This window comes from Patiria miniata, unplaced genomic scaffold (genome assembly GCF_015706575.1).
Source record: "Patiria miniata isolate m_02_andy unplaced genomic scaffold, ASM1570657v1 HiC_scaffold_6, whole genome shotgun sequence".
NCBI classification, from domain to species: Eukaryota; Metazoa; Echinodermata; class Asteroidea; order Valvatida; family Asterinidae; genus Patiria; species Patiria miniata.
Window position 1 is genome coordinate 7,934,998 of NW_024037073.1, and position 25,395 is coordinate 7,960,392.

Consider the following 25,395-nt stretch of genomic DNA (forward strand, 5'->3'; position numbering starts at 1 on the left):
TGGCTTTCGTGCCATAAATATATTAAATATTTATATTTGGAAGTAGAAGCTGACCAATACCAATGCATGGAGGCGTATCTTACCTAATTGATTGACAACATCGAGTCGGCAATCGGTTGGTAAGGAGAATTTTGATATTGATCATTTTGTTTACATTCCATTTATATAAGTTATTGAGATAATTTTGAATAATTTCGCAAATGTTTAGATAGAAAATGTATTTAAAGGTAATTAGAAGCGAAAAAATACCCCTAGATTGATTACAGTTTCATAAAGATATAAAAAATAATAACCACGTGCGTTAACTTCTTTCTAATCTTTACAAAGGTGCGTTGAACCCGGCACGAGCGTGGGTAGTTACGGTGTGGCGCGTTTTCTAACCAGATGCCTGAATGATCAGCGTTGGGGGACAATTTGAATATAATTGCTTTGAATTATTGCATCAGAAAAAAAAATCGAACGATTTTGTCAATATTATAATTTTAGAATAAAATAGATGAAGTTAAAATAACCGATTTACAATGACATTCATGAACAGTATAGAAACATCAGAATTGTTTTTATTACAAGCCGGTGTTTCACTTTCAATAATTTGCAATATCGAGATTTTGTAGAAAAATATATATATTTTTTTAAATTTTTGAAAGGTTTTGAGGGAAACCAGTTGATCATATGTAATATAGTAATCACGTTTAATAACAGAAGCGAAGTGAGAGGTGTTTTTTTTTTTGGGGGGGGGGCAGAATAAAACAAATCTTTTGAGTTTGTGACAGGTTATGACAAGAACCAGTTGGTATGCAGTTTTGCATTTAGGGCCGCCCTATAAAATAAAATAGTAAGCCCTTTTTATAGGTTTTTTTTTTGGGGGGGGGATGGGGATGGGGATGGGGGAGGGAGAAAAATCCTGAATATTCCGACCCGTAAACGGGGTTCAAACCCGAACTCCCTTTGGAATATAATAGTACCACCCGATATGAGGGTGCACCGTCTTTACGATTTATATACAATGCGTACCAAAAAAAAATGCAAACAAAATAAAACGGAATGCTAGACGTACGAATGTGCAACTAACATAGATAATAAAGGTATGGTTTGAAAGATACGCCTTTCCGCTTTAAAATGAGACACCAAACGTCCAAATCCGATAATTTTTGACAGAGTTATGAGTAATTTTCCAAGAGATCAAATAGACCATGGGACCACTAAGTTTTCAATTTTAGGCATCGGGACTGTGCGGATATTTGCCTGGCCTACAAAAATGTGTTCAGCGAGTAAACACAATTCTAAACACTTTCTTGCTATCACCTCAAGCTAAAAAATGTTAAGCATTATAAATATGTTTACAAACTGTTACACATTCTACATTCTGATCCACCTTATAATAGGCCATCAGCCTGGGGGTTTCAAATCAGGGCATAAATGATTATAGTGAGCATGCGCAAGGAATACCGCCCCTAGAGTGGTAACAAGCATTTTGATGGACATTTTGAAAAAAGGGTGATAACACCCAAAAAGCTGCCACCGGTGCAATGCTATCACATATTTTCCGACTCCGGAGGTGTATACCTTGCCAAAAATCGCTATGACGATTATTCCCCTCATTTGATACCGGTGGCCAAAATTTTGGACCGAGGCTGATGGCTTATAACGGTTAGCGTTCCCACTACACACAATTATTGCCGGATCTGATCCACCAATTGGGGGATCTGATCCGGCAATTGGGGGATCTGATCCGGCAATTTGGCAAAAGGTGGACCAGATCCCCCAATTGGTGGATCAAGTGGGAACGGGGTCTACGTCTGGCATTCCGTTATATTTTGTTTGCATTTTTTAATACACACTGAAGAGGAAACCCAAAGCACTATGGGAAGGTAAGCCATGCAGTCTTAAACGTATGATTACCTTGCAATTGTTCGGCTGCCGCGGTCTCCAGTTTCTGACAACAGAAATTGAATTTTTTTTATCGATAACTTAAAAAAACCTCATTCAAGGAAACTGTCTTAAAACTTTCTTTTTCACATAACTTTTTTTTCCTCATGCCGCGGTGACACTATGGCGACTCCTTTCATTGCATTAAAAGGGATATATTAAATTACAATTCCTAGATATCAACGAGTTTTTAACATTATTCATTCCGCAAATAGAGAAATAAGTATGTGCACCATTACATTTTTGAGATGTTTTAGTGAGGAGATATTTTAGTACAGGTACTTTGTTATGCTCTGATTGTTGTATAAAATTAGTTTTTGTCATAAAAAACTATTTTAATGGCATTATTATGCATGCCCTCCTAATAATGCCGAGTGGATTTTCTCCCTCTTTACCAGAGTTAGAAAGAAAAGTTTATTTTTCTTTTAACAATTTTTTTTTTTGTGGGCTACTATAATACCCTGGTTCTACTACTTGCTGTGGTCTTCTAAAAGTTCCCGCTCCAAATTCATAATTGGACACTTACCATAAAAAAATGATCAGTTGGTTACCGTTATAAGCAATGTTGTTTTACTGCAAAGCTAATTAAAGAATAATAATCTTTATGATACTCCTGGCAGTATACTTTGGCTAACAATGTCATGCATTTTGGCCATACTACCAAGGGCGGATCCAGAACAGAGTAACTGGGGGGGGGGGGGGGGGGGGGGGGTTGGAACTCATTTCAAGCCAGGGGGCGCTCTTTCCCCCTTTCCTTATCTCTTTGGACATGCCTTTTTTGTTTACAAATCCATAACGGTAGAGGAACAGGGGAATGCAGGTTGTTCTGAGAACGGTGATGGAGAAGTCTCATCGGATGAAGATCAAAGCATCCTGACCGTATAACACCTCTGGTTCTTCAAGTAGTACCTTGTAGAATATACCTCCAAAAACCCATCCTCGTGGGAGTATGACTGGGTGCATACCTAGTACGTAGGACTATATAGAGACGCCCCCCCCCCATCGGGTAGACCCGTATAACTGGAGGCTTGATGAGCGTTTTTGGCCTACGCTTCCATGATGTGACAAAACGTTATACAGTCTCGAATCAAGACTAGTTAGTTGGTGCAAGTAGCTTGCTCAGTCAATTCCAGGGCATCGACCTCAACCTTAACTAATGCATGCAAGATGATTGTATATTATAAAGAACAGTTCGGGGAGTCGTAACGAATCTTTTCCCTAAACCTATAGTATATTTTCAACGTGGCCCTAAACAAATGTTATCGTTGACGACTTGGAATCGAGTTCATAATGCCCCCCTTTCCAACCCCCACACTACCTGCAGGAAGGAGTCATTATTCACTTCAAGTTACATGTACTTCCTCCGACAGTTGCATCCGACCCAATAGGAGCATTTCACAATGAAGGAGGGGGTGTCGTGCCACGTGGTGGGTGAATAGGTTACTTCATGTTTGAAGTTACCTTATTTTATACGCATATCAACGCTAATGACTGTTTTCCTTGGAGGATTGACGGTGGAACCGCATCACAGTTGGGGGAAAGAAACTTTCAATTAATCGGAAGTGATCATTTCGCATCCGCCCACGACTGCCGGTCGTTGGAGGGCTCTAGCCACGCCTACGTAAGTACGCCCGTTGCGCGCGCCGTAGAATTCTCAAACATAGTAGCACCAAAAACAAGCTGATGTACAATTATATATGTATATACGATGTGTTTGTACTAGACAGAGCAGCGAGGAAGGAACTAACGTCAAGGAACTTCTGTAAATTATCATTAAGAGGTTTTGATGTAGGCCTACCTTAGCATCTTGGTTTCTACTTTACCATTTTTACAGTGATTGGGATTTTTCTTTTCCGTTTGCAAATGCAGGCAGGAAATTAATGTGCCATCAACGTAAACAAAAACAGTTGATCATATAATTTAATCTTGTGCGGAAGTTCACAATTTCGAGGGAAGGGTGCGAAGGGAGTGAGTTTTCTTACACAATTTGGGATCGACATGGCATCTCGACAGAAGTGTAATAAAGAAGAATCCATTTTTTTTTTTTTTTAGGGGGGGGGGGATATTTGGGGCTCGTTTTTTTTTCCGAATAGGGGCATAACACCTGACCTCGGAGGAGGGGGCGTACCCCTCCCCCTCCCCCGCCACCGTCTGCACCTGGATAAACGCCTCCGCGGCAGATCTCCTTCTTTGAGAACATCTCTCAGAGAACAGTGTTCCGTAGTTTTGACGGATTCAATGCAAGACGCTTGGGTCATCGGATTCTCCTTTTTCCTTGAATTAAAACTATCCCAACGATAAATTTAGAGAAGAAAAATTGTACAGTGAAATCTCGGTAAACTCTGATAACTCAAAACAACTGTTAAGTCAAACAAGGAATCTATTGCTCTATGATATACAACCCTGCTTAACTCAAAACTCTGCTTAATTCAAATGTTGAACCTGTTCCCTTGATGTTGACTTATCAAAGTTTCACTTTCACTGTAGATGAAAAATGGGAATTGGTGGATTCGAAGCCGGGATCTTTCGATCCATGATCATCTCACTACCCTGTAGGCTACTGTGATAGCGTTCGACACTGAGCGTGCTTTAAAATCCTTTAATGTGACAAATTAATAAGCAAGTAATAACAACAGAGTGGGACGTCAATGTTCTTTTCTTATGAATAAACATAAACTTTCCCATCGAAACCACTGAACACGGGTTCTCTAAGATAGTTCTCAAAGTAGCAAACATTGATCAGCCGCGCCGTCATATCACAGGTTTTCCATATTTGATGAAACTTTCGATGGCAATTAGCGGGCCGCAGTGGTGTTATCTGGATCAGATGTGAAGTGAGCACAATGTGACAATGAAAGGTTGTATACAAGTCTTTGTAAGAATGAGACCGTTTTGTTGGTTTTCTCAGAATTTTTCAGCAAGTTCTTTTGTGGCAACGGGACTCACAGGGATAACAATGTTCGGTTAACCACAACCATTACTTTTTACGGTTCGGCTTTTCTGCGGTTCTTATACCCCTGCGAAATTTATCGACGACCCTAGATTTTTTTTAAAGATCTTTTCTATTACGCTGCTCGAATTCCAAGAAATAATCACACGAAAGGGCTCCCAAAATTGCCGCGCCTCCAGATGAGTGAATGGTTAACAGCAAATGTTTTGCAACAACTCTTCGCTTGTTTTCAATTTTTTTTGAGACCGTGTTTCGGTGGCAAGTTGGGATGCAGTGAGAAAACAAGTGGAGTACGGCGAAAGCAAATAAAAGCAGCTTAATTATAGTCAATTCATACTTTCTGGTCTGCGATTGAGGAAACGGTTATCGAAAACAAAACTAAATCTGGGTCAAAATATCCGAGTTTTTTGGGCGGATCAGGTCGACAGAAGAGGGAGTCAGAAGAATGGAAAGGCCGGAGTTCGGGCAATGGACCCATAATAATAAACTGATGTTATTTTATGGTTTGACAATGTCATGGTGGATTGGGATTTGAAAAGAAACGGGTGGGGACCACTGCACTTTTGACCCATTTCAGCATCCATCACTTCGTGCCCTTGAACGAGAGATTATCATCACATGATGAAACGGCCCGCAATGCCTTATGGGACACCAGGCAACCACAACATCCGGTTGGGGAACGCTTAGTCACGTGTCACACCGACAAACTCTAATGGATGGTTTAAGTTTTACAAACTTTTTTCATAATCATCGGCTCTTTGTGACGATTAATGAATGTTCAGAGCTAATTCCCGGGCTTTGCTTATATCGCTTGAGAAATGAGTCAAAGCTATTCGTCCGGAAGTTCCGTTCCGCTCCTGTCGTCCTACGGAAACGATTGATTTGCATCTTTAGATCGAGTTTGGTTGTTGTGTAATAAGTAGGCCCTTGAGCGGGAAGCATATTGGTCTTTTCACATGTTTTTTCGGTTTTATTTAATTCAGCCATATACGTTTTCATGGACATATAATCCGTGCTAGTCATTCTATTTCGTTTGATGGCATTAAAACTACAATTATAATGTTATTCATCTTAAAGATTAAATTTCTACCATCTATTTGTAATCAGTGAAATCAATTAGGGGTCATCCAAGCGCATTACGTTTTGTTTCCGTTGATAGGTAAATCAATAATTACAAGTGATCAAGTCAAATGTAAATATGGTTTAAAGTTGCGACCCATGTGCTATTTTTGAGTTTCATCCGGCCGAAAAACATTCTTTTTTTCCTAAATTGCTCTTTTCCAAGCAATACAAAACGTTAATCACTTTTAAATGGAGCGCTGACCCAGACGATTCGGACCATGTTTAGTTATTGAAATATTACTTTAATTACAACCGATCTCAAATAATGGCTGTCAGACAATAATTCCGTTCTCGCGTGGTATAGGCTGGTTCCAGCCTCACAATCAGTATCGATTATGGCCCCACAATGAGTATCGATAATGTACCGACCGGGAGCCAGTCTGCTCACAAAGCGGATCTGTTCGTATACCAAAAACAAAACCCTTTTTTTCATCAGAAGGTTGACTTGCAGACGTCAAAAAAAGGGGGGGGGGAGGGAATTTGTTTTGGTTGGAATACAACGTATTTTGGAAATGTATTAACAGAAACAAAAATCGAATTTGTTTAAGAGCACCGGGAACGCAACTTTAATTTTGAAATAAGTCAATTTGTAATTAAATGTCATGTGCGAATAATTTCTCAATACCAAGCTTGCCTTACGATCCTAGCTACTTGGCATCCACACAGGATGCAACTTCATACTTTACCGATTTCGCTTTTGCTACTTAAGTGTTCACTTTCTTAGAGTTTAGGCACTCTCCTGAAGACGGTCACAGCAACTGACCGGAACGTCGAGTACCTCTGGTTCTTTTCATTCTCTAAGTTGAGAAATTATTTGCACATGCATGGTGTTCCGCAAACCTTTCATTTTTTAGTGTCTCCACCATGCAAAGCCTCAAATCTTACTTAATTAAATGTTAGTTTTGCCCTTCAACGATGTATATTACATGGTAATGTAATTAGAGTTTCTCTAGTACACCAGCACAAGATCCAAATTTGTTTTAGCACAAAAATACCTGCCGGACCCCTCACACGAGGCAGAAGATCGCTAATTTGAATTCAACTTTAGTTTTCATGATGATGTCATACTAGACCTACTAAATTCCTCCTTTTTTCCCTTAAACATTTCTCTCCCTCTTTTTAATGAGGGGGCGATACAAAAACCATCGCATGAAGAGGCTAAAATCTCAAGGAATTTTTCATTTCATTTCTAGTCCGAGTATCAGACATTCAGGTGTGCAGAGCCACACGAGGAACGTGTGATATACATGGATATCCTAGCATGCATTTCATGCAACCTCACACGCCAGCCAATCGGAGTCAACTTTAGAAATAGTACGTCATTCCGATCAGAAAGTTGGACTGAGCTGTTCATGGGCGTCACCAGGATTTTTTTCTAGAGGGGGCAAAGCTCTCAAAATCCTTGTACTTTCTCTAGCATTTTCTCAATTTTATCATATTTCCGAGGATGGGCGGGGGGACATTTGCCCATTCCACCCCATTGACACCCCAGCGGACGCCCATGTTGTTAAATGTGAATATGACTTCGCATCTCGTCGTCTTTTTTTCCCTCTCCTTTTTGTTTGCTTTTGTTTGTTTGTGTGCTTTTCCGGGGAAAAGGGGAGGGGGGGGGGGCCTCGTAACACACATGAAGCTGTTGATTAGGCAGTCAATTTGGCCACCATATTTTTGTAAAGCAACAACGGATTACGGAAGATGCCTGCTGAACGGTCAGAATGTGGAGATTAAGATGAAGTCTTGTTTTGCATAATTCATCGCTGAATCTCCTCGCATATCATAGACCGTTGCTTTGCAATGAGATATTCCACAGACTATTCAATTTATTAAAAGATTACATTTACAATACACACCCGACCAAGACAATCCCTACACTGAAATGCAATACATGTACTTAACTTCCTAAAACTCATCCTTTTCCAAGGCCATTAAGAATGAGAACACGGAAATACATTAAAGCATTTTGAACAGGAATAAACTTTTGAAAAAATAAATAAAAATAAAGTAGTGCTTCGATTTCTGATATTTCGTAATAAAGTTCCTTGTGTCCACTTATCTCTGAAAATGGCAGATATAATTACCAATATAATTGTCATAATGTTTTTTGGTGTCACAGCAGAATATTTTAAATATATTTCTATGTAAAAAAAGGTTTGAGTCAAAGCTGGGGGGGGGGGGGGGGAGGCTATGTAATAGACCCTGGCCCTGGCGAAGCTGACCATGGTCTATAATACGTAAACTGATTAGGCGATCAATTATGCAACTAGACTGCGTATGACCTCTGGAAACTGACCAATCAGCAGGCGCCTTCTATACGCGCGTAATGTAAGCTCCCCGCATGCGTAAACATCACGCCCACGCTGATTTGAAATTGACCAATCACAATCTTAGTCCTGATTTCGGAATGAAATGACGTCACGCATGCTTAGATATATCAGACGTTCTACTGGAGATGGGCTGTGTGGAGAACGGGTGATACTCAGACTGGGGGGGGGGGGGGGGCCCAATCCACCTGCTTACATAAAACAATCAACCTTAAAAAACAATCAGAACATACAACAAAAGGATCTCTTTAAAAATACTATGCCTTTGATACATACATGTATAGTAATACTGGCAGCTACATTTCAAGAGTCATGACATTGTGAATAACTCAATAAATTTATTTTAAGATATTTTTTTTCAAATACCAAACACATATCAAAAACTTTTCAGCCAGCCATGTATTGCAACATGTCAAATAACATCTGCCCATCTTTTATCTACTCAATGAAACCATAGCATTTACCCAACACCGCCCTTAAGAAACATTCAATTTATGAAATCCTGAATGAACCAGAAGAATCTGCTCAGGAAATTCCACCAAATGCCTCGAGGGGAAACTTCCCGATCATTAACGGTCTTTCTGGGGTGGCCTAAACATCTGGATACATCCTTGACTTCTTCATGGGGATTTCCCCTAAATGCAGAAATACCCGGATTTCCGCGCCGGGCAGTTATGATCTTGTTGATATAGCATTTGCAAATTTCAGTACAGCTGCAAATCTAGGATAACAGATGGAGGATTGTTTCCACAGTTCCCTGTATTATTATCAAGGCAAAGGGTTGTCAAATGTGTCCACTATACCGCTTTAATAGCATCCGACTTCAACATCTGCTTCAAAGTGATAATAAACGCAGAGGGTGCAAGTGAGGGTGTGAGTAGGGGGGGGGGGGCTGGGTTAGTAAACCAGTAGACTCAATTCCAGTCTCGGCTGCAAACAGGCTCCCGGCCCTCTATATGTACCCACTGTTATACAATTAATGACAAGGTTCAGTAAAGAAATGACTGGAGGGGAATGTAAATCTATAACCCCCATGTAAACAAGAGTTGTTTTCCAGTCTATGGGCATGTACCATCCGTCTGTCCATAGACCGTGTATAAAAATTGTGGGGCGCTGTGGTCCAATGGTTACAGTGTTGGACTCGTGTGCTGTAGTACATGGGTTCAAATCCTGACCGTGGGTTCATGGTGCTTGTGCTCTTGAGCATGGCACTTTACCATTATTGCTTTGTCTTCGGATGGGACGTAAAGCCGTAGGTCCTGTGTGTTGTGTAATGCATGTTAAAGAGGTTGTGGAATGCTCGAAGACATTTCCGTCATTTTTCAGGTATATGTAGCCTAAGGTGTGATGAAATAAAAACGACTACTGTTTCTGTCATGAAATGAATACAAAAAGTACTTTTGAGAGCTGTTTTTCAGGTCCTGTTTCGACCCGAATGTGCAATTTGTGTAAAAGTCGTCGTAGGGGGCAGCAAACAAAACATAGTAAATCGTGATGTAATAAACAGGACTCCCTATGCAGCGTAGTATAAACGAGTCCTGTTTATTACGTCACGATTTTTCTGATTTTATGAAGAACCCGACGACTGTTGATTTCAATTATGCACTTGCCGACCAACAAATTACTCGATGAATTTCAGTTTTATAAACATATAAACGCACATTACAAAAGAATGGGAGTTTGTCATTATGATATATATGGGTCTACTCTACAATAAAAAAAATAAAATAAAAAAAAACCGATTTTCAGCATTCCACAACCTCTTTAAAGAACCCAGTAACACTTATCGCTAAGAAAGGGGTTTGCCCCAGTGTTTCTGGCAGTGGCAGCAATATGCGCCGCAGCACCTAGCAAAAAGGTGGGGGGGGGGGGGTGAGGGGCATATGGGGTTAGGAAGGAAGTGTGGAGAAATTTGTATCAATTCCTTGTAGGCAACTAAAACTTTGCTGTAGATATTACTACTGACTCTTCACACCGTGTGTTGGTAGTAATAGATCTCAGGTTTTGCTGAATGACGACGGAACGGATTGAACCACCACAGTATCGGCCCAGGTCCACAGACTTCACGGAAGCTGTCATACGCTGACCGAGGAATCACTGCTGGCCTAGGAAGTGGGATATCAATAACAATCATGACCCTTCAAACAAGATAGGACAAGATGAGCAGAAGACACTATCCAAAAGTCTAAACTCGAGAACTGGAGGCCAATGTCATGTTGAACAGCAAAAGCAGACAATCACGCTTATTTTAGTTCACAGCTAGACAAGCAAAGCAAAGCAATTTCTTTTGTGCCATTATTTGAATCAAACACTTCTTTGGAATTATAGGCATTCTCTTTGCACTGTTTACTTCCTACTGTTTCTGATGAAGACAAATATTTGGCGCTAAAAAGGTAATGGACACCATACATGAAAATTCAAAACTGAAACTGCCAAAATATTATGAAATATCCTACTTGATTCTAAGTGAATGGGATCAAGCAGCCTGTCAATTTTAGGGCTGTCCATTTTCCTTCCAATAATTTAGTATTCGATTGCTCGAAACTGCGTTTGACCGAATATTCGGAACAGCCAACTGAAACTGCATTCCGCGCCGGTCAAAAGTTGCACATATAATGCATGCCAGTTAATATTTGTGTGTGGCGATCGATGCGGTCTGCTCATGGCTCCGTGGTCTGCTGGAGTGTTTTGTAGTAAATGTTTTATAACTGTCAACATGGTCAAGGGCTTTAATCTGCTAAAAGGACGGGAATAATGAACCGCCGCCAACAAAAAGGTTACGGTCGACAGAAAAAGTGCCACCGTGTGTGTATGTGCATAGTTTTGTTTGGTTTTCAGGTATTCAAATTGGCAAAAGGCTATTTGAATATTCGGTTGATAATCGAATATTCAGTATATTCGGGACAGCCCAAGTTGAAATTGTGCCTAGTTTGCTGTTAACCAGTTCGCGTTGGATGACATGTTAACACAATCTGGCTGTTTTTAAACACAGGCACGGCTGACAGGTTAACACAAAAAGCGTGCCTCCACATGTCTCCAGATGACCTCTAACCACGCTAATCCCCCATTTGTTTTGTACACACACACACACACACACAGTCGTTTTTTGCTATGCTTCCGAGGATTGGCTTTGTGTTTTCCTTTGTCCCTGTAATATAACACTCTCCCATAGACTAAGCACACAAACCTGCGTTCGAGGACAATAGGCACCTTCCTTCGAGGATCAATGGCCCCTTTGTGCTCCTTTTGTTGTCTGTCCTCAGGCGTAATGCCATGTAGGAACACACCCACACACACACAGTCCAAGGGGGACTGTGTGTTGAACTTGACAAGGCCACACGGCCTGTTGGGGTACAATTTATGCTCTGTGGGCACTGCCCATAGTGTTGACAAATATGAGGTTGCAGTAAGAAATATCGTACAAATACTGTTGAAATGACTCTTGTGAATGAGTATTTGTGGCGTTTGGCTGTATATCAGAAGTTGGCTGTTATAATTTGCCTTTTTTCGAAAATCAAAATTTTCGCCAAAATAATCCCAGCACGAACTGGTTAAGAGGAACTGCCATCACTTCCTTGCCGTGGTTAGGACCGGACCAGACCATCACGAGAAAAAAAGTGGCTATCACCATTGCCCCAAAAGGACAAAATTTAGTTTAGTTTGCAATCGTTTTATTTCCATGAATATGAATCATTTTCCCAAGTGACAAAATGGGATTCATATACCACAAGAGAGTGCAAGTCACAATAATAAAGGGGTAAGATCTGGAGATCTTGTCGCCCCTTGTTTAGGTCCTTTGCCATTTTGTCCAGTTTACAATGTTTCTGCACTGTCCGAGCATTATGCTCCCATACCTCCGGAAGGTGTTTGACCTATCGTGTCTTGTACCCTACCTGTTTCATTAAACGTTCTGACCATCAAGGCCCTTTGGACAGCAGTAAACTGTGGCCTTGCCATAGCTACTTTGAAATAATCTGTCTTGCAGTGTGCTGGCCATTAAATAACGTTTAATATCCTCTTAAAAATATTAGGAAACATTGTGTTGGTAGTGTTTTTGGGTAGTCACAAAGAAAGGCCTGTATCCTTTGCATGCATGGCTGAATATCAGGGAAACATTTACTGACTGTGGTCGATACCCAGACCAAATGTTGGCTGAAGAGCAAAACTGGTAACCTTTCCTATTTTTGTGGGAGACAAGGTCTTATCCAGTGGGACATTTTCATACTCACCCTGTACTATCAAATACTGTATTAGATTATGCATCATTCTGTGTAACCAGTAGAGTAAAAAAAAGAAGAGATCACTGGTTGAATTATACTGGATTTGGTTTCTTATGACTCACCTTTCATGGATGGGCTTGCGTGCATGAATTATAGATTCAACTGTTGACAGGTTCTAGAACAGATATAACAAAAATGTGTGTTACTTTAGGACAGACAGATCTGGTGATATCCCTGCCACAGGCTGAAGGCTATTTCTGGCCCACCTTAGGCTAGACTAATGATTTTGTTGTATAAAATTCTAGAACATGTTTACTGAGCGGAGCTGCTTATATGGAGGTTGAGCATAAGCAGTAGATGAATCAGGGTGGCCTATTGACTCCGTGCACAAACAGTAGTGTATGGAGCACCGTGAGCATCAAACTCACAGTCTGCAGGTAATTCTGCAGGTTGTGGGTTCGAGTCCAGCCTGGGGCTGTGGTGCGTGTGTCCTTGGGCAAGGCACTTTGTCACTCATTGCTTCTCTCCACCCAGGAGTAAATGGGTACCTGTGAGGGCAGAGGTGGCCATTGTGGTTGATTTTAGCTGCTTTGCACCGAAATGGCAGCATCGACCTGTGTTGCTGAGATTGGCCTGATGATCAGGGGTAATAATGATGTACAGCGCTTTGATCTAAAGCCTGCCGCACACCTTTCTGATTTTACCGGTTCACCGGAACATCCGGCAATCATACAGAGGTGTGCGCTGAAAATTCAGACCGATCTGACCATACACCGGGCAACTGGATGAAATCAAACATGTTTGATTTTTTTCCGCATACGGTGTCACCAGAAAGGTGTACGGGCAGCACTTCTATTTCATCGGACACGATATTTATGTTAACCAATCAGATTCTCAAGGACGAATGATTCATAACTGACAGCTGCCAGTTTGTCATCATGTGACTGGTCATCATGTGACTGGTGATCATGTCACTGATCATCATGTGACTGAGTATAGGATGGAATCGGGCATGTGTGTGGGTAACGTTGCGGTCTAACCGCAACAGTGAAAAAAAAAGGATCGGTGATGGGGTGATCTGGTAAACTGGCAAAATCGGAAAGGTGTGCACCGGGCTTTAGTTAATAGCACTACATATATACTACATGTATTATTATTAGATGGTGCAATGGGATGCTTGTATGGTAGGCTTGCCATGTGTGAAATTCTGAAACTAGAGTGGGACCTGACATCCCACAGTGAAATGTCATATGCATTCTCACAGCGCCAGTCTTAGGCCAAAAAAAAAAAATATTCGGTCTCTGGTCAGACCAAAGTTCCGGAATTGACGCGGAGACGCGGCTTTTTTTTCTTTTCTTCAAGCTTGGATTGTACAGACAAGGTGGGGTACTATTTTGCTATTTGGTGTCCTCATGTACATTGGTGTCCTCCATAATTTGCCTTGGTGCTCTCGATCATTTGCCTTGGTGCAATTTCCCATTCCTTGGTGCTCTTTGGTAAAAAAAATTGAGGAGGTGCGGCAATAGAGGGCGCTGTTGGAGCTACCGCGGAACATTTTGGAAAAAAAAGATTGACGCGCATGATTAAATGCGACGCGCGTGCTGACCAGAGACCGACTTATTTTTTTTTTTGGCCTTATGTTGGCTAAAAATTCAATGATTTCTTTCATTGCTAGAAATACATACCAACACGGAATAAATCCACATCAGACATAAACAAACAGGGCATTGCCAACAGTATTTCCATAAATGTCAGACATTATGTGGATTTTGTGTGTGACCAAGACCATCAAAATATGGCTTGTAAGCAATACGAGGCCAAAAAATGTTGGCAGACTCCCGATGAAAGTGTACCTTTCAACAATGATGGAGTAGGCTCTAACGTGTACACACTTACTGTGATGATATTTATAGTCTGTTGCAAGACCTGAGTCCCAGCCAGCGATGTAAGGATGATACCAAGTACAAAGGAAACGTACATGAAATATCTTTGGTGTTTCACTATAAAGGATGTCTGCAAAAAGGATTGGAATGAGGAAAGCAATGAAAGAGATTTAATTAGTGTAAAATGTGCACATTGTGTACCTTGGGACATCATCAGATGCCAATGTCAGAGCATTAGGGAGAAATCTACAAACCATGTAGTGGGCACAGATAATTTGATAATGTGGGTTCCGTTCAAGAACTCTTCAACATACAGTGTGGCTTATACCAGCAAAGTCAGATATTGTTTTCCAGTATTAAAATGTCACTAAATTGTACGTTGTCTGTTTGTGTATGATTTCTATTCGATCACAAAACAGGCATTGAATCACCTCTGCCCCCCCCCCCCCACTTTGGAAATAAGCTTGTCCGACTTTTCTTTGGAATCGCGTGGCAACTCTATAAGTTTTGTCACAGGTAACATAGCAATTGAATTACTTCGAAAATGAAGCTGTGAGTTTCTTGTGTCAACCTTGGTAAATTTGAAAATGACAAGTTCCACAAGAATCATGATAAGTTTCATTTTCACTGTATCATTTTGAATGATTAATGTATCTTCTCATTTGTGAGATGTATCATACTGTGAAACAACTGTAGAGGACAGCATGGAACAGAGGCAATAGACCCATCCATTAGGGCCCGCCCACTACATGCACTCATGGGCAACAATACATGGGCCTCTCCAATGCCACACTGCATGTTCAAGCCATTCAGGTCATGCGCACATGTCGACATACAATACAGCTGTGATTTGTCAAACACCATGGGGCTGGGCTCAATGGATTAGAGTTGTGCAAACCCGACCCGAAATCGAAACCGACCCGACCTGAAATCGAAACCGACTCGACTCGAAACCGGGTCGGGTCGGTTTGTCCACCATGTCAGTTGGGTCGGGTCGGTTTCGGTACGGTGTTTTCGATTTTCGGGTCCGGTTGGTTAAAGGGAATATACAACATTTGCAAACATCGAAAAATAAAACTACCAAGTTTTTACGAAATACCTTACTAGGGTGTTGGTAAATGACAGTCAAAAGCATCCTGTAAAATTATGGCACCTGGTGTGAAGTCATTTTCAAGAAAATTGTATTTTTTTATACATTTCCAACGGTGGTCGGCCGACCACCGTTGGAAAAACCTAACTATTTTTCAACTACTGCTCCAACTCTACACTTTTTTCAGTCCAAATTTTGTTTGCTATTGGTTACATGTTCATGAACGGGTGCAGGCCAGCTAGACTGGTTCCCTTACCTTACAATTTTCCGGCATCTATAAATTGATCCATTTTATCTTAAGTGGAGTCAAGGAACCAGACTACTTGAACATTTTTGTTTTCTTGGTTTTTCCAGCATTTTCGAACACAAAACTTCAAACATGTCAGTGTAACAATATTTGATCTATTATACTAACCCCTCAAATAGTTCATTTCTGAAAATTACAGCAAAAGCCAATGACGTACATTCCCTTTAAGCCACTTTGGAAAAACCTGAAATACACCACAACTAAGCCAAACATTAACTGAAACAGTTTGGAAATTCACACGGTGCAATATTTATTGCAGAGTTACTGTGCCTGGTACGACCAAAATGGTTTGTGGTCTGCCACACGGTCTAGAACTTGTAGGCCAACCAGTAGGCCACCCTGCGAGTGCCGTACGGTATGATTCTGTTACTGAGAGACAATGATTTTCACACTACGCAGGTAAGTTCAGGCACATAAAAACAGACACACATGCCCAAGCCAGATATTACAAGTAGGTTTTTTCGGGTCAGTTCAGTTCTGGGTCAGTTCTGGGTCGGGTTTGGTTGGTTTTAGGGAGTTCAGATAAGTTTCGGTTCGGATTAGGTTTAGATCTACATTAAAATGTTTCAGGTCATTTGGCCTGGTCAACCCAACCGATGCACAACACTACAATAGCTGGGTCCATCAGCAATCAACTCACACTATCACAAGTCTGGCATGCAGGGAGGTAGTAAAAATGAAGCGTGTCTAGCACCAATGTGTAGATGCTCAGTATGGCAGCATACAGGACAAGCAAGATGAATAACCACTGATTGTCCTCAGCTACACAATTATTTATCCTGGAATGAGAAGAACCAGAACAACAAATCAAACATCACAAATGAACCAAGTAGAAGGTGCCTTATGGCCTTCCTGAGGTCACCTCAAGCTCCACCCTGAAGGATATTTGTGAGAGTTTTAAGGGGATCAAAGTGTTATCTGCAACATCAACTGACATTTGAAGATAAAAAAGTAGGAGGAAAAAAAAATCCTGCATCGCCGCACCACTTTTAGGGCAAGCTCCATACCAGAAACCGGAGACTTTTTTTTGGTCTTATAACAGAAGATAATATTCATTACCTAAAATTAGGTTTTGCCCTTCACCGACGTTCCATCTTATAATATTCATTACAGCAGCATTCGTTATAGCAGTGTTCATTATAGAGGCGTTTTACTGTACACAAAAAAAGTTTCCACCGATTTAATGAAAGAGCTCTTGCTCAAAGTGAAGATAGGACTGGTATCAAATACCCTGTGAAACTTTTCTGCTTGAAATGGTATCATTTGGAAGAAATTTAACATTGAAGCTGGCACACTTTTTAACGTACTTTAACTACGTACGGAATCCCATTTTGAAAACGGAAACCAAAATGTATGCATACCTTGTCTGTTTTCTCAAAGTGCACAGTAGCCACTAATCTATAATTTCAACGAGTTAGTTGTTATGCACCATACATGTACTTAACAGTTTAAGCAATTTTGTTGCTTCAAATGAACAAAAAAAAAGGACACAATATGCAAATGATCCCATACCGTTAAGCACTGTAGTAGCAGACTTTCATAGAAACCATTCCCGGGAACAATCAACCATACAATGATCAACACATTGATTTGATCAGAGAGGGCAAGCTAAACTGTCTTAAAGGGTAGCCATTACAATTAATTCGTTCCTGCAGCTGGAAATGATTGCTACAAACTATCTTGCTCAAGAACACAACTGCTGTGGCTACGTTCAATATCACACTCATTGGACCTGGCCACACAGCACAAGCTACACATTATCCACTACATGACTTACAATGTACAATGAAAGTATTACAGTGGACTATATCCCACGAGTCCAAGTAGTATGAAATAATGTAGTGCTGTCCCACATGCCACGAAGCCAAAGGTCGCATGGCATATTTATGGGACACAGGTGCACTACATTTTCAATGTTCCATGAGTGCAAGTGGGTCAACGAATTTAACTTCAAGCAACTTTAAAGCACAGTAAAGATGGAATATGCCCACTGTAAGAAATGTTCTGCGTTTATCCTACATGCATTACAATTGGGTGCAGCACGAATACCACACTTTTTAGAATAGTGATGTAATATGCAGACTGCAATGCATCATGATACAATGTGACATCACACTGTTGTTGCAACGGATTGACCTCTTCAAGCTTGCTTGAAGATAATTAAGGTTACTGCCTCCCGCTCAGTAAAAGATTCAGAGGGAGGGTGGGGGGCAGCTGGCGTGGTATGTCTGGTCTTTTTTCCGTTTCTTCTGCTGTCAACTGGTTATTTAATCATTTCAAAGACAGACATTTTCACCCACATGAGCAAATATATGCCCCACTTGTATGTTCAGGTTTGGCCTCCATATTTTGGCTCCCCCTTCCAGTAATTCTGGATCCGACACTGGGCCTGAGACCATGTGCAGCAAACATGGCAAGTATATCCCTGCAAGTCTATCATTACCAGTGACAATGGTGATCCATCTTGCGGATGCATCGTTGACACTTGCTACAGTGGTGTGACTTGAGTGGGCGCTGGATCAGGCATCGTTGGCAATGGGTCCAGTTCAGCTGATCTGTAAGCCAGAGAATCAAACAATCTACATGTACCAACATTTGATTCAGTGATCAAACAACTCTATTTCTCTGTCTCTGTTTTGTATACCTCAGGAAATTTGCTGCAAAAGTGTTGCAACTAAAGGTCACTTTGATTGTTCCTTGCAATCCATCAGTGTTGTAGTTGAGTCACTTGAGTTGAGTTTGAGTCTCTTGGGTCGAGTCCGAGTCGGAGTGCAAGGACATGGACACACATACATATAGTCGATGTGTAGGGTATGCAGTGTCACAGGAAATAGGGAGGGGAACATTTAACAACGACCATTCTTTACAACACCACTTGGACATAGGTGCTGTACGGTTGGTGTGCTTAACGTTCTTTGGTATTTCTTTAATGTTACTTTAGAAAAATAATCATTACAATTATGTTTTTAAAAGTATTTCTTTGGTAAAAACAGTAAGTACATGTAACTCCAAAGTCACAAGTCATTAGAGTCAAGTAATGATGGTAGAGTCCAAGTCCGAATCGGAGTCTTTTGACAATGTGACTCGAATCGAGTCCAAGTCACCAAAATTGCGACTTGAGGGACATTCTCTCCACTGGCCTCTCTTCAGGCTTTTTAGCTACATTGCCATATGGGCAATTCTCCATGGGAGAGCAAAAAATGTCAAAATTAAATATTGACATATTAAACCTTTTTCGTACTTTTTCCAGACCTCAATTAAATGGGGAATTCAGTTCAAAAAACGAAATTAAAAAAAAATACATATTTCTGGTAAAAACAGTGATTTTTGCAATTTATGATTAAAAACGTTCAGATTTGGTAAAAAAATAAAATTTTGTGTATGTATTACTTTCTGAATTATAGGGAAAAGATTTGATTTATTTTATGATGTTACAAGTTACTAACATTACTTAGGGTCATTAAAAAAAAATCTAAAAATATAAATATATATATATATATAGTGTAGGCCTTCATTTAAAAATGTCAAAATTAGCACGTAATTCCGTTACCGAAAAAATGGCAAAAGTTACTTATTTCACAAATTTTCTTGTTTTTTTTCTACAAATCATGTATGTTGAGAAAAGACCCTACTATAAACATAAATGAAAAATAAAAACTTTAAAATAGTAATTTCTTGGCATTTTTCCAAGTGGTAACGGAATTACGAAACGGTAACGGAATTACGGTAACGGAATTACGCATGCACAAAGTATGCACACTTCCCCCATATTTAATATGTACATGACATATTAAATAGGAGATTTGCATGTAAACCTTGGACAATAACTTTAAATACTAAATTACATGTACTTGTTAAATCATTTCCCTCTTTAATTTGCTAAATACAATTAAAAATAATCAGGTGTTCCATTGATATTTTTTACTTTTACTTTTTCTTTTTTTACTATTTAAAAAATGCTAATAGTTGTTTGGATGCTTAAAGGGAATATACATTCGCAAACATCAGAAAATAAAACTACCAAGTTTTTACGAAATACCTTACTACACTGTAGGATGTTGGTAAATGACAGTCTAAAGCATCCTGTAAAATTATGGCACCTGGTGTGAAGAAATTTTCAAAAAAATGATATTTTTGTATACATTTCCAACGGTGGTCGGCCGACCACCGTTGGAAAATCCTAACTATTTTTCAACTACTGCTTCAACTTTACACTCTTTCCCATGTTTCCAGTCCAAATTTTGTTTGCTACACCTATTTGTTACATGTTCATGAACAGGTGCAGGCCAGCTAGTCTGGTTCCCTGACCTTCCACTTTTCCAGCATCTATAAATTGATCCATTTTACCTTTAGTGGAGTCAAGGAACCAGACTACTTGAACAGTTTTGTTTTTCTTGGTTTTCCAGCATTTTCGAACGCAAAACTTCAAACATGTCACTGTAACAATATTTGATCTATTATACTAACCCTTCAAATAGTTCATTTCTGAAAATTACAGCAAAAGCCAATGACGTACATTCCCTTTAAATATGTTGCCAAAGCCGTTGTCTGGTACCCAGAGAAAATATATTCCACAACAAGTAAATGAAAGTTGAGTACCAGACTGTACTTGTACTTCTACTTGGCATAACTTAACATCTTCCCTTGCTCAGAGATGCCAACCAGTATAGTTTTATTGTATTTTCCACGATAAACTAGTGAAATACGATACAATTGTTCATAGTAAAATTTGATTTTCGTTAAAAAATAATAAAAAAACGTTGCTAACAGGCAATGCAGCCATCACCAGACTGCTTTGTTTTGACCTTGACCTTTGACCTAAAAAATGAAGCCCAGACATGTTTAGGCCTACATTTACATTTTGATCTGCTTATTTTCACTGAGCTTTTCCCTAGTGGCATTTTATATACTTCTAAAATTTGTATTGTGATGAGTTAATGTTGAATTCAATGTTAATGTATTGCATTTACCTATTACATGTAAACCTATGGCGTAATTCCGTTACCGCCCAGGCGTAATTCCGTTACCGTGATTAAAATGCAAATTATGAAAAGAGTGATTACTTTTTCAACTTTGTTCTGCATTGTAGTTAACAACACCCCTGAACTCTACAAATAACAGGTAGTGTCCAATTTTAAAATTTCAAAACTTCAGAGAGTTTTATTAATTTATGCGAGAACTCAAATATGCTTGTCCTCCGTCCGTAATTCCGTTACCGATATTAAGCTCCGCCCCTAAAAGGGTAATCTTGTGGGATTTTTGTTTTTTTAGCGGTCAATCAATTCTACTGGGTCTTGGCTCCCTTTCCATGTTTAGATTAGTTGCCTAGCATTGAACATATTTTCTTGGGAAAGAATAATCCTTGACAAAGTGACAAAATTCCGTAATTCCGTTACCAAAGAATTGCCCATATGCCCATTAAGTATGAAGTCTAAGGTTATCGTTTTTGATATTGGCATTTTTGAGAACTGCTTTGGGGAAGTGCTTTTGTTGATTGCATCCTTGAGTACAGTACTGAGCCCAATTCCATAGTTCTGCTTCAGCAAAACATCCCTGCCAACTATAGTAGAAAATTTTCGTGGGTTAACATGAATTCTGGCTTATCCTAATGTGCAGATAAGGGGGGAGGGGCAGAGGAAGGGGAATTAGCATAGAGTATCTTGCTTAGAGATGTAAAGCACAGAAGGATGATTGTAAGAGCAGAAGTCCGTTGTTAGCAGAGCCATAAAATTGGGCCCTACTCATGTGCTGTCTAGATGGTCTTGCTACATGGATGGATGGTTTTGATAAAACAGAGTATCTTGCAGTTCAGCTGTTTGATATATCTCAAGATGAGGTAAAACCTGATGAGTATGGGGTAACACATACTAACAGAGCCTTGGGTGGTGAGAATGTGACCCTTAACCCTACACAGATTGAAGACCTACCATGGGATGTTGGCTTCAGGTCAAAGGGCAAACGTCCTGGGTCACATGTGACTGACCTGAACAAGGCTACAACGGTGAACAACGAAACTGCATAGTAACCTGCAAGACAGCAACAAATGAAAGCATACTTTCATCCATGACAAACGTTCACACAATTTTGTTCCTTAATTTTTTTGACCACAAACCTGTTGAGCAATTATGAGTTATTATGGGGACCAAAGACGCTGTGGGAACAGCAGAAAGTCCCCACAACTCAGTCCTAATTTCCCAAATAATAGAAAACTTCCCCATAACACGGTGTCGGCTAGGGCAACACTACCTCAATTCTGCACACAAAGCATCAGAAGAAACTTCTGGTGCTACCGGTAAGTCTAAATCTGTATAAATTCCATTAACAAATCATCTGCACTGGACTTCTAAATTGTCCATTTCTTAACCCTTACTGAGGCACTTTTGCTAGGATGTAACCTCAATCCTGCAAAATCCTCCAACTACCTCCATGTAATAATAGCATATAGCCTCAAAACTGCAAAATCCTTCATTATTTCTTGAATCCTCAGTTCTGCAAAATCCTCCTGCAATCACTGTCAATATGTTGAGGTAGAGCCAGTGACATCCTGGAGCAGTGCAGAGGATTTCAAGTATAATATAGGCCTAAATTTATGCACGGCTGAGCATATACATCACAAGGTCCGGCCCAAGACCTTGACACAATGCATCCTCCGAAATCACTGCAACACATTTTTGCCATGTAGCCTCAATCCTGCAAGATCCTCCATTTTGCAAAGAGGATTTTGGAGGATTTGGGAAGGTTAGGGTTAAAGAAAGCTTGGTCATATACCAATTTATACAATGCCTGAATAAATCCCTGTTGTCTGATTGGTGGGTCCTTGATCACATGTTATTAAATTATTCTTTTCAACACATGATGTGGCTGCATGGCAAACATAGAAGTTCCATTCCATGGTAAATGGAAGTTCCATTGCACAGTCACACTTTTGCCAGTTCTGACCGATCAGATGATGAGGATTTATTCAGGTGTTGAAAAAAAACCAAATAATGAACATTTCACGTTCATGCAATGAAAAGAATAATTTCAATCGGTGTCAGATCTAATTCATACCACTCTGCATGGAACATGCATGTGTCACCTCATGAAATTATTCTTACCAATGCACTCAAAAACATGCATTATTTGTATGCTAGTCTTAGTCTTCATATTTAAATCACTTAAAACTCGTGTGTAGAAAACTCATTGTTAATTTGGAATTGAGACTTTAAACTGCACATGTAGTATACTCAGCACATCCTGTTTGCCTTATGAGTACTGTGTTGAGTATGAGTATTGTATTGGCTTTTAGAGTGAGCAAAGCTGTTGGTCTAAATTTTGTTTTCCACCAATAAAGTCTCAATCTGATAAAACGGTTTACATTCACTTACATAAAACAGGAACCAGACCTATATTGCCCTCATAATACTGTGGTAGCAGTATTATTTCAGGTACGATGTAGGTATTGTAGGCCCAGGTGAAGACGATGAACCCTAAATAGAAGTACCCCTTAACATTGCGGACAAATTGAAGTCGGCAAGGCAAGGAGATTATTTTGGGGGATGACTGGATGTACTTGGACTCCGCCCGCAATGCTGAGTAGGCATCAGGGTCTGCACTCAGCCTTTGGAAGTCTTGGAAAGTAAAGTTAGCCATGCTGAGACGTCCAGGGCATCTTATAAATACATATCTGTGCACAGAGGGAAAAATGGGCTTGTTTGTTACGATTCAGTTTACCATATACCTTGGGGAAGGAAAAAGGGGCTCTTCAAGGCCCCCTAGTTTTTCAAGTTCCGTTCAAATTACAAGCAAAAACTCACCTATGACAGTAGATATATCATTTATGCAGCAGAGGATCCATGCAAAATGAGAAAAGGATCAAGTGGAACAAGAAAAAAGAGATATTTTCGGTGCAACTCCGAGTGTGTACAAAAGAATCCCCGTTTAATTGATGTACACACGTGCCGCGCCTGCGCTAGGGCCGTTATCATATGCGGGGACAAAATCGCATCCGAGGATCATTCAGAACAGCCAATCACAGGGCGCCTCGATTATTAATGCTGAGTAGGACATCCAACAGCCCTTGGTCTACAGACTGTACTGTGTATGCAGAATGTAATACTGACCCGGCGGCAGAAACATGTCCTACAGCATAAATAATGGAGGTGCCCTGTGATTGGCAGTTCTTATCCTTGGATGCGATTTTGTCCCTGCATTATGATACGGCCATAGCACAGCCTAGGCCAAGATGCCATGTACATGAGTACGTTCAATGCAACAATGAACCTGGAAATTACATGAAATATAGACGTCTGAAAAGGGGTGGGGGGGGGGAATAATTTTCTTTTGCTTTAAAGAGGGCGAGTATGCTTCTAAAGCATAAATAAAATACAAAGTCTAAATGTAAAAATAAAAACTTGACAAAATTCTACATATTCAGGTACATGTTCCAAGTGTGGCCTTTATTTACGGAGGTAGTCCTGTATATTGGCCACATTTATGGGGCTACTTCATTGCAACAAACAACTCGGTACTGAAATCTGCATCTCGACAAAACATATCGTAAAATAATAACGTGAGTAGTACATTCTGCATGTACACAGTGCAGGCCACAACCCGACGGCTTTTGGATGTCCTACTCAGCGCGTTTACCAGTTTGTTCTTGCCGGCTGCGCTGGCGCGGCTGATGGCGCATGACGTTACTAATGCGGAAGCAGAATACCCGACGACTGTTGAGGTTTACCACTCGCATCATAGCTGCGATACTGGACGGCAACCAAAGCTTAAGTTTGCCGGTTATCGTGCATGAAATAGTCGTCGAGTAATCCGCTTCCGCGTGACGTCATGCGCCATCAGCCAGCGCAGCCAGCAAGAACGAACTGGTAAACGCGCTGTGCACAAATCCAATTGCGGGCCTCGCCATGACCGCACGGTTGTCGGTTTATGCCTCGCTTTTTTTACTGCAATTGTACTTTGTAGGCTGCATCTTCATCGTGGATCGTTTTTTTACTTCAAGGACCTGTGTAATGGTTATTCCAGGCAAGGTTTGGGTTAGACCCGTGAACGTGGCTTGTTAATGTTGTAGTTGTAAACTACAACGCCACGTTCACGGGTCTAGGTTTTGGTGAGTTCCAGTTGAAATTAGTGTGTAACAGGGACATAATTGCACATGTTCGAATTTTTTGGGGGGACCTGCCAACTCTGCTGGTTCACGTGAAAAATGTCCTCCAGCCCTAAATGACAACCCAATGATAAAATTTAGGGCTGGGTAACTCCAGCTAGCTAGGCAGCTGCAGCACGAATTTTGTACGATGTGTTTTTATTCCTCCATGGTACGATACAGATGACAAGGGTCAAGGCTCACAAGTTCGCATAGGCCTATGTCCGAAAAAAAAGTTTTAGACGGCACCCAGCTCGTCTATGACCAGTCACTGGACTAAAACGCTGCTCAGTAGTAGTCTAGAACCGTAGTAGGTATAGTACTCACTTTCAACTATTGTTTTCATACATGTAAATCAGGCAAATCATTCCTCGTTGGTCCACCCTTCATTCAACTTCGGTCAAGTTCGCTCCATAAAATTTAAACACTGCCCTCTA

At 40.4% G+C, this 25,395-nt stretch overlaps 1 protein-coding gene across 2 annotated transcripts; it reads right to left on the reverse strand.

Moving 5' to 3' along the window:
* Nucleotides 1–10,192: 10,192 nt before the first annotated feature.
* Nucleotides 10,193–25,395, reverse strand: LOC119743484 (palmitoyltransferase ZDHHC21-like). 2 transcript variants are annotated; one of them, XM_038219904.1, is made up of 8 exons: nucleotides 25,286–25,395; nucleotides 23,190–23,488; nucleotides 21,750–21,848; nucleotides 18,266–18,377; nucleotides 16,463–16,601; nucleotides 14,439–14,555; nucleotides 12,665–12,717; nucleotides 10,193–10,427 (listed from the first exon to the last, which is right to left on the reverse strand). In XM_038219904.1, the coding sequence occupies exons 2-8, from the start codon at nucleotides 23,452–23,454 to the stop codon at nucleotides 10,292–10,294; spliced, it is 921 nt and encodes a 306-aa protein (XP_038075832.1). In that variant the 5' UTR covers nucleotides 23,455–23,488; nucleotides 25,286–25,395; the 3' UTR covers nucleotides 10,193–10,291. The 2 variants fall into 2 exon arrangements, with proteins under 2 accessions (XP_038075832.1, XP_038075831.1); XM_038219903.1 differs by having other exon boundaries at nucleotides 25,307–25,394.

What these genes read in the sequence shown, in the direction of transcription:
- LOC119743484 (XM_038219903.1), bottom strand. Translation starts at nt 25,326, where the DNA reads ATGATTTGCCTGATTTACAT. An exon ending in AGGTCTGGTTCCTGTTTTAT is followed by an intron (nt 21,849 to 23,189) that starts GTAAGTGAATGT and finishes GCTGTCTTGCAG; the next exon opens with GTTACTATGCAGTTTCGTTG. An exon ending in CGCAAGCCCATCCATGAAAG is followed by an intron (nt 10,428 to 12,664) that starts GTGAGTCATAAG and finishes CCCACTTCCTAG; the next exon opens with GCCAGCAGTGATTCCTCGGT.